The sequence below is a fragment of the Cynocephalus volans genome, chromosome 13 (genome assembly GCF_027409185.1).
Source record: "Cynocephalus volans isolate mCynVol1 chromosome 13, mCynVol1.pri, whole genome shotgun sequence".
Lineage (NCBI taxonomy): Eukaryota > Metazoa > Chordata > Mammalia > Dermoptera > Cynocephalidae > Cynocephalus > Cynocephalus volans.
In genome coordinates, this window is record NC_084472.1 from 95552847 (window position 1) to 95563030 (window position 10184).

At 42.6% G+C, this 10184-nt stretch overlaps 1 protein-coding gene across 2 annotated transcripts in view; it reads right to left on the reverse strand.

Moving 5' to 3' along the window:
- The window catches only part of ZDHHC2 (zinc finger DHHC-type palmitoyltransferase 2), a 66687-nt gene extending 64500 nt beyond the window's left edge, over positions 1–2187 (reverse strand). For both annotated transcript variants that reach the window (XM_063076861.1, XM_063076860.1), the window contains exon 1: positions 1958–2187. In XM_063076861.1, coding sequence (XP_062932931.1) covers positions 1958–2084 — 127 coding nt within the window. In that variant the 5' untranslated portion in view covers positions 2085–2187. The remainder of the gene's footprint in view (positions 1–1957) is intronic.
- Between the last annotated feature and the right edge of the window lie 7997 nt (positions 2188–10184).

Here is a 10184-nt window from a genome sequence, read left to right on the forward strand (position 1 = left end):
CTTACTTTTTGTTTCTACAGCAATAAAAATGTAAAAACTACTTTCTGATAACCTATGAGATACTGCCTCTGAATCATTTATTTGTTTATTCAAGCCCCATTTATTGATTGCTTTCAATGTGGCAGGCATTGTACCAGGCCACTTATGCAGTCATCACAAGCGATAGGAGACTTCACTTATAAGAACCAGGTACAGTATCAACAGTCCATGTCACTTAGGCAGTTTAAAAAGAGGCACTCTCCCTCTTAGTCAAGTTGTCACTTACTAAAATAGTGATGTGTATTTCACGGATACTTCAGATTTGTCTTAAACTTACAAAAAGTATATATAAAAATATGATTCAGATATAATAGCAATTTTCCATTTAGTTCCTCCCTCATCACCTGTCTACGCAATCCAGTAAGTCTTCCCTAGGTAGAGAGGTACTTGTAAGAGAAGAAAAGCTCTCCCTGCCTCCAAATGCCTCCACCTGACAGACATGAGACAACGCGCCAGGCTAAGCTTCTTAGCTTAATGTGATAATACAGGACAACAAGCTGCCTATTTTGATAATGAAGGCCTTCTAGGACTTCCGTCCTTTGCACCAGTTACATTAATATTGTTCACAGTTTTTAAGAGGGTAACAGAGTAAAATAGAAAAGGTTCCTTACAGTTATGTAACATATACAGTATATCTCAATAAGGCAAGCAATTTTAATGTTAACAGTTAATGCAAAAATTGCAACGTTTCTTTCTATACATTAACTTTCTTTCTATGCATATTAAATGACTTGAATACCGCCTATCTAAATGCATTGTCAGGAAGAAGTCAGTACAGCCCAATCCTTTTCTAAACGATTGTTTTTACATTAACTAAACAAAGTAGTAACAGCAAAATTTAAAACTATAAAGACTATATGAAAAGGGAAGTTAGCCTCAATTCTCTCAAAAGTTATGTTAGTAATTATTTTGGTGTATTTTCCTGACACTATTTGTTACAAGGGGCAACATTTTGGGGTAAGACGGCTTCACACAAGGCTCTACGCCTGAATCTTAAAGCTTTGAAAATGCTTAAGCTGTAAGGTTCAACTAAATAGGTCACTAATTCATCTTTTTCCTTATTCCACGCAGGGCAAGTGCTTGGTAGGGCAAAAACATAGACACTGTGTTAGGTGGAACGCCAGACACAGAACGCATTCACAAGTCACTGGCAGAAAGGTCACCTTCTGTTCTAACATTTTTTCTCATAACCCAGACCAGCTTTCGTGACCTAGACCTCTAAAGTTGGAGGCCAGTTTACATTAAGCGACATAATTGTATTCCCTACTTGTGCATAATCAACTAAAAAAAAAAGAAAATTCAGCATCGAAAGTACCCTACCCACCAATTCTGGAGCCTAGAACTTGGACTTGAGCCACGTGGCTCGCTGGATGTCAAAACCTCGTAGGATCACCCCTTTTTCTTCTTTTCCCTGTTACTCTAATCTCTAAATCACGGTCTTGTACATTGAACATGTCTTCGAAAATACTTTCTAGTAGCTCACCTCTCCGCCCCCTTTTAACTAGAAAGTGTTCAACTGGCCAAAACAGCAAAAAGGCAGCAGAAACGCCCCTGAGCGCTGCCACAAACGTTGAAAAAGTGGATGGAAGACCACGAGCAAGGGATCCAGCTCCGCCGCCCGAGGCCGAGGCCAGCATCCCCCGCGCGGCGCTGGCGCAGCTCGGATCCCGGGCCCAGCTTCGAGCCCTCCCGCCTCCAGCGCAGCCCGCCCGGCCTCGCCCCTCCGCGGAGAGAGCCCACAGCCGTCCCGGGGACCGTCCTGCCGCTCTCGGGGGTGTGGCTGGGGTGGCGACGGCCGGCAGGGCGCAGGGAAGCCGGCGGGGCGCAGGGGAGCCGGCGTGGGGGCGCCGCCGAGCGCGCGCGGGCTGCCGCGTCCCGGGACTGTCGGGGCGGCTGCGAGGGGCGGGGGCGCACTCACCGACGCACAGCTGCACAGCGTAGGCGTAGTAGGACCAGCCGAGCAGGAGGCTGATGAACAGCACCGGGATCCAGTACAGCACCCGCCGGCACCGCCGCCGGCCGCCGCCCGGGCCCGAGGGCGCCATCTTCCAGCCGCAGCCACCCGCCCAGCTCCTCCGCCGCCGCCGCCCGCGGGCCTGGCTCCGGGACGGGCTGGCCGCGCCCGGCGGGACGGGCCCGGAGGCGGCGGCCGGTTGCGCTGCGGCCACTGCCGCCGCCGTGGCGCTAACTCCCCATCGCGCAGCCCCGAACCGGCGCCGCTGACTCCCGGCTCCTCAGCCCGGCGGAGGCGGCGACTGCGAGAGGAGGACGGAGGAGGAGGAGGCGGCGGCGGCGGGAGGTTCCGCTCCGCCCCCGCCCGGCCCCCTCCATCGCCTCCCCCCGCAGCCGGCTGCGCCCTCGGGCGGGCTTTCCAGGGCCTCAGGGCGCCTCCGCCGAGCCCCGGGCCCTTCCCGAGCCGCTCGCCCCTCCCCGCCAGGCACCTAAGGGGCGCCCACCGCGGCCTCCCCGTCCGACCCCGGATTCCGGGGGAAACGGAGGAAGCAGGGGGGGTCGCTGGAGCGGCCGCCCGGGGCGTGGAGACGCCGGCGAGGGGGACGGAGCAGACCCGGGGAGCTGGCCTTCGGGGGACGGGACCCCTCACCTGCCCCGCCCCGGAAAATGCACTCCTAGAAAGTCTTGAGGGGCTGAGGCCAACGTCCCTGGGCTCTGCTGGGGAAATTCTGGCTTCAACTTGTGGGTCCCAGTTAACCGGGGGCCGCCGTCCCTGACCCGCGAACTCTGGGCTCGGGGCCGCCGTCCCTGACCCGGGAACACCGGGCTCGGGGCCGCCGTCCCTGACCCGCGAACACCGGGATCGGGTCCGCCGTCCCTGACCCGCGAACACTGGACTGGGCTCGGCCGAGCGCGGGCCGACCTGACCACTCGGATGTGGGGCATCAGACATGCACCGCCGCCAGGGGTGCCCAGCCCCTCTGCGGGCGTGGACGGCGCTGCGGAGGAACGGAGGAGCGTGGTCGGTTGTACATGCAGAGGCCGCTGGAGTTAGGCACACACGTTATTGGCTCTGAGAATTTCCCGTCTTGTGTGAAATGATTCAGCGGTCGTCAGAGTGACCCGCACACCCCCGCCCGGGAGTCCGGTGGTTCCGTCCTTTGCTCTTTTCCCGCCCATTCGTCACTCCAGGGTTTTCTTTGGTGGTGGCAATTCTAAACTTGGGGTCTATCTGATTTGAAGGTGGTTGCTGAAAACGCTGCAAGGAATCCTGAAGGTAGTTAGACCACATCTCTGGTTTTAGGACTGATTAAACGGAGAAAATACCAATGCTACTGAGATTGTTGCCCTTTCTCCCCGTACTGATGATGAACGCCCTCGATTCCACAGGGAAACGCTTGTCAATGCAGCGTATCTGAATTATACACACAAGTACAATGCACGGTGGGCACAATTTTACTGCACGTTAGTGAATGTGTGTGTACACACCCCACAGCAACCATATCGAATGAAATTACTTCGTATGTGTAGAAGAAAAAAAAAAGTACTGATTTACACGAATTCAAAGAAATTAATCTCGTGCATCTTTGCGATTATCTTTCTGTGACTGATTTAAACATCAAGCTGATCTCTCCTGAAATAGCGACTACATTACACGCACACGTCCCAAATCTCTTTTCACTTCTATTAAAAATGCATAGAAAATGTGTCGTTTCTATGGGATTTAAAATAATTGAAACGAGAAAATTTCTGTCCCAGTGCATCACTTTATTTCGGTGCAGCACTTTACACTCTTTTTGGATATTCTGTAGGGTAGGTTAGTGTAAAAACATAGCTTCCCTGGAATCTTCAACTTTTCCCATGGATATCGACCTTATTCTCCCTATCAGAAGAGATTAAAAACGAGAATTGAAAGTCTTTACCAGGACTGAAATACCCTCACGAAGATGAGCAAATCAGTGATTGAAGGTCTATGGAGAATACCAAGGAATGAAAAGTAAGGGGTCAAATTTCCTGCACCAAAAAAAAGTGGAGAAAGTGTAAATTGTGCTTCTTTCGATACTAGAAGCTACAATGTGCTGTACTGCTCGGCTTCAAGCAGTCTCACAGGGTCTTGAGGTTGGAAATGGAATAGCATTGTACACAATTTTCACATCTTTTTCCTTTTGGAAGAATATTTAGGTGTAACATATTTGAAGGAGGCTACTTCTAAAATGTTATTAAATTGTTTGCATTTATAATAATTATTTGTTTAATATTTCCAACTTTTTTTTTTTTTTTTTTTTTTTTTGCCATGTTAATGATACTGCTATTCTTCCAAGGGTAGCACTCTTATCTTTTAAAAAAAAAAAGTCTAGGCAGGAAGAAACATCTCTAATGCTACACAATGACAGGATATATCTTTGCATAGTCTCTAATTAGACAGGCATAAGCATGCATGCACAAATGTAAGCTCTTTGGTGAGTAGCCAATTTCTAGATACCAGGTTTTGATGAGAGTGGAAGGATAAGTTTTATTTTTAGGAATAGAGAGCCTTTGATTTTTTTTTTTTTCCTTCTTTAGGACTGTACATCAACAGGAAAACACTTTGACAGTTATAGACAATTAACAAGAAACTTTACTAGAGACTTACTCTTTAGAGAGAAATACAGAAGATTTAACACACCAATTTTATTTCGGATATTCAATAATTAACAAGAAATTGTGGCTTTTCCAATTAAAAAATGGGCAAAGGACCTGAATAGACATTTCTCAAATGAAGACATACAAATGGCCAACAGGCACATGAAAAAGATGCTTAGAATCACTAATCATCAGGGAAATGCAAATTAAAACCACGATGAGATGTCATCTTACCCCAGTTAGAACGGCTGTTATCAACAAGTCAGAAGATAACAAATGCTGGCAAGAATGTGGAGGAAAGGGACCCCACCTACATTGTTGGTGAGAATGTAAATTGGTACAGCCACTGAGGATAACAGTATGGAGGTTCCTAAGAGAACTAAAAAATTGATCTACCTTATAATCCATCTGTCCCATTACCAGAACACCATACTTAAAGGAAATGATGAATATATCAAGAAGAAACCTGCACTCCCATGTTCATTGCAGTACTATTCACAATAGCCAAGAGATGGAATCAACCTAAATGCCCATCATGGGATGAACGGATTAGAAAACTGTGGTATTATAGACACAATGGAATACTGTTCAGCTATAAAATGAAATGCTATCCTATCATTTGCAGCAACATGGGTGGAACTGGAAACCATCATGTTAAGTGAGGTAAGTCAGGCACAGAAAGACAAATACCACATGATCTCACTCATATGTGGACTCAGAAAAAAAAAAGTGGTTCTCATAGAAGTAGAGGGTACAATACTGGTTACCAGATGAGGTGGGGGTGGGGGTGGGGGAGTGGAAGTGGTGGACTAATGGGTACAGAACTATGCTATCCACCCTAAGTGAATCATTGTGCAATATATACATGTATTAAAACAACACACTATACTCCACAAAAATAAATATAAATAAAACTTAAAGAGGAAGTTGTGGGTTTTATGTGTAACTGTGATAAAACTGATCTGGCCATTTGTGAGAAAGATAGTCAGGCACAGTGAAGGAGAGAGAGGGTAACACTGAGGGAAAGAAGGGGGACAGCCAGGCAGGAAAGAGGGTGAGGAGGGCATCTGGGAAGGTGAGAAAAGGCTCCCTCACCTGGTGCACCCAGTCCCAAAGACCCATAACTCCATCCTTACCAGCCTCTGCCTGGATGCTCCATCCACTCAGCAGCTTATCAAAGTCACCTCTCAGAATTTAAAAATCCATATTATCAGATCCTGCTCCCATGAAGGAAACTTAATCTTTCTTCCCTCCAGTCCAGTCCCCCAGATTCTTCAGTCTTCAGGCCTCAAATCTATCTTGCCTTTATGGTTAATACTCCAAATCATCCTCCTATTTCCATATCTGGATTCAAATTTTCACTTACACCCTTGCATAGTCTGAATGAAAAATAGCGTGCCGACAAAGCATCGGGAGCCACAGACTCACCTTGTCTCTAGGAGCACGGACCTCCATTAATGCTGCTTTTACCAACCTCATCTCACCTTTTCAGCCAAACCATCTACTCTATTAGGTCTCTTGCTTGATATTGACTCCTTCCTTCTGGAAGTGTTCTTAAAGGGAAACATCGCTGTGAGAATATATCACTGAAGCGTAAGGTCAATTTTATTACTCTCAGATATATGAGAAATCGATCGTGTTGATTTTGCTAATAGGGTATGATACTTGACAATTACTGCCTTTTACATCTTACAAGGATTGGAAGGAACGAAGCTGAGGTCTGGATCTATTCTTACTTAACGCATGACTCTCCTATCCCTTCTAGAGCAGTCTGCAAAAATACTGGTAGACCCTCTTTCATTATTTTCTTAAACTAATAACATTTTTGAGAAAAAAAAATCCCAGCAATTCATGACATCAGTGCTTCCCATGTTAATTTGAATGTTTATGGTGATCAAGATATTCTCTGTGGTAGAATAATAGCATGCTCAAACCACACGATCTTGCTTTAGGGAATGTGGGAATGAAGTAATGCTTAGATATGCTTTGGCTCTCAGAGATTTATGTTTGCAATTCATCTGAATGAAATTGAATAGAATGGGAGATCATTTCGAAGGCCTAAGGATGTTTCAATGTACAGTTGATTGGGTCAAAACATTGGGAAAATTGTAAAGTGGAGCAAACTGTCTCTGGCAAACCACCTTTCAGGTGCTCTAGGATTTCTATGATAGTATTAATGGATGCTGCCACTAGATGGCAGGGGCACCCCAAGCAGAGCTGCTCTCCTGACCTTTTTTCCCATAGATTTCGATAGCATCACCGTAACTTAACCAAGGCAATTATAAATTATGAATTATAACTTCATGACCAATTATATATAATTATAACCAATTACACTTATAATTATACAGCTTTTATATTATAATTTACTGCCTAATGATTAATTAATTAAAATATCAACCGTATTTAGAAAATTTAAGACTTAAGGGAACATCTTTTTATATAGCAAATCACCCTGATTCTTCTTCAATTTCTTTACAGTTTGAACTAAGGTTAATCTCTTTGGAGATAACATTGGAATTTTTAAATTAAACACTTTTGCCTACACCGACCCCCTTCCTTACCCCTAAATGGGGAGGGGCAGTGTCCATGTACCCAAAATGTGGGCAGATATTTCCTCCCCATGGACTGGCAGCTATAGCATGGATCTTTAAGGGGCGATACAATAGCACAAGTTCAGTCAAAGATTATTAGAACTGACCATTGTGCAGCTGAGAGTTCAATGGCCAGTAGAGAGTGACCAAGGGCAACAGAACCCTGCAGTGTGGTGGCAAATGTCCAGTGGTGTCAAGGCCAGCAATGGCATCCTATGCAGACTGGTCTTAGTGGCAGGATCTTGACCATGCACCAGCTTCCTTTATTCCAGTTCAAGCCTGATTCTTCAGGCTTCCTTTTGATACTGTGGGGTGTCTATATACCTGCAAAAACATTTTTTTGTGTAAGTCAACTACAGTTGACTTGTGTTTGCAATTACGAACTCTGACTGACACATAATTTTAATTTTATCCTGCATTCTATTTTTCAAAACGTCCATTTCAGCTCATGGAGTCTGAGGCACCATGAGAAATAGGGATACAGGAATTTGGAAATGGAGGAGTTTACTTAAGACTCCTTCAAGTCACACTCTCTGGACCTGCACTGCCCAATAGCCACATGCCACATGGTGCGATTCAAATCCAAATCAAATAAAATAAAAAATTCAGTTCCTTAGTTTCAGTAGACACATTTCAAATGCTCAGTAGCCACATGTGGCTAGTGGTTACTGTATTATACAGTGAAGATCTCAAACATTTCCCTCATTACAGGAAGTTTCATTGGACAGACCTGATGAGACATTTGATCTCATGTGAATATTCATAAGGCAGGCCTTATATTTGTAAGTGTAAGAAACAAAAAATTTTCCTATGTAGTTATACTTCACTGTTTTATAGAAACAGAAAAGAGAGGTAATAGGAAGTTGAAGACAATTTTAGGTTTATGGTATTAGAAGCTTTCTTCCTTTGAAGATGACTCTAAGGAATCAGGAGCCAGTTGGATCACAATAGAGAAAACACTATAGATTCTTCAACCTGATGCTTTTGTACAAATGGTTACTATCAAAGCATTTGCAGGGAGAAACTTATCAGAATACTATACCCAAATTCCTATACATAAAGCTAAATATTGGATCTAGATTTTAAACCAACAGTGCTTGAAGATATGAGGGTACTTCAAAAAGTTCATAGACAAGTGAATAAAAAGATAATACAATCCTTCCCTGAACTTCTCGAAGTACCCTAGTATAAGCCTTACTACTGGATAACTCCGGCTTTGAAACATGGAATGGTCTATCTTCATCTAGTAGTTGTCAGGAGCCTTTCTGTTCTGTTGGTTGAGCAAATAATCACTGCAGGCATCTGAAGTATAACTGGTTATATTCAGGACTGTCCTGTCAAGCTGTAAACTAGATTAGTCATGCTGGGCTTTCTGTATGGCAGTTATGGGAGGAGGTGGAATTAATGTGTTTTGCCCAGTGGTCTGTACAAACCCACATTGGCTCTGTTTCAAGACACACTCTCCTGGGGAAAAAAAAGAAAGAAAGAAAGAGAGAGAGAAAGGAAAAGAAAATTAAAAAATAAAAAATTTTAATGTTTAATTTTAACAAGCATTTCAAAGCATTGTCAAAGCCTTTAAATGTAACTTGGAGATCAAACAAACTCACATTGCAATGTATCATTGTAGAAGGAAAAAAAATCAAACCAGAGTTTTCTCTGGCTTTCAAATAGAGCTGACAAAATAAAGAATAAATATTTAATGATGACATTTGACAAAAAAGGCATGTAGGCTTCAGATATGTAGTGGGAAAATTTTTATCATTAGGGATTCTTCCATCAGCTAGAATTTATCTAGTGAAAATTATGTCCTATGGTTCAGAGTTTTTGGGTCTATAATTATTTTTGAGTGATACTCAGACATTCTATAGTCTCAATTTTTTGGATTATTTCACGAGTTAATAAAACCTTTCTCTGTTTGCTCATATTTCAGTCTCTTTGGTAATGGTTCATGCTATGGAGTGTGAGGTTGGCAGTAGACTATCAATAACCTTTATATCTGGAATATGAGACAACGCGGGTTTTTGGTTTCCAAACACTCAGTATGGTTGATAAGCCTTCAGAATCCAAATGATTAGAAGTTTTGGATTTTATGCTTTAAACCAAATAATAGGTTTGGGTAATTCATGTTCATTCTTTTACCTTTCCCTTGGATTCAATAAAATATTAAAGATAACATTTTTTTAACTTCCAAGAAGCAGAAAATATTTCACAACTTCATGTAGTCACTTTGTGAATTGTTGAAAAAATACAAGAGCACTTCAAAAAGTTCACGGGAAAAATGGAATTAAAAGATAATATGAAACTTTCCATGAACTTTTTGAAGACTTTTATATGTTCATTAAATTATAACATAGAAATTAGACAGTTCTAAAGTATTTTTAAAGGGTCGAAAAGGTAAATTGGAATTATTTATACATGAAATGATAATGAAACTTTCCCAGTGGTAGCTACAAATTTTAGAAATTTATAATTACTCTTTAATTAGAAGCATCCTGGAACATGAATATACATACTTGAATGCAAATTCCAGTGACTGAAACTAATGTTAATATATTAATATATTCCATTATTCTGTAAATATAGTAAGCACTGCAATAAATTATACTGCCTTTAACCCTGGAATAAAATATCTAGTTTGGCTAAAAGTATTAATAAATTTTCTTTATAAAAAGGTCAGTTATAACTACAATCATTAGAAAACAGCTATAGTATTCAATATATTTGCAAAATTTAAAAATCATGAGCCTGTCAAAGCTGCTTAAATATGACTAGGAACTTTTCAAAATTTCTTTAGTGTATTATTTAACTGATATTTACTGATTTCCTGCTGTTGTGCACAGGTACTGGGGGTAATTAAGTTAAAAAGCATGGTCTTCAGCCTCAAGGAGCTTATAGACTAGTGAGGAGACTAATGTGCAAACATTTTTAATAATAAGGTAAATGCATATTGTAGTAATGTACCAAGTTATTGGCAGC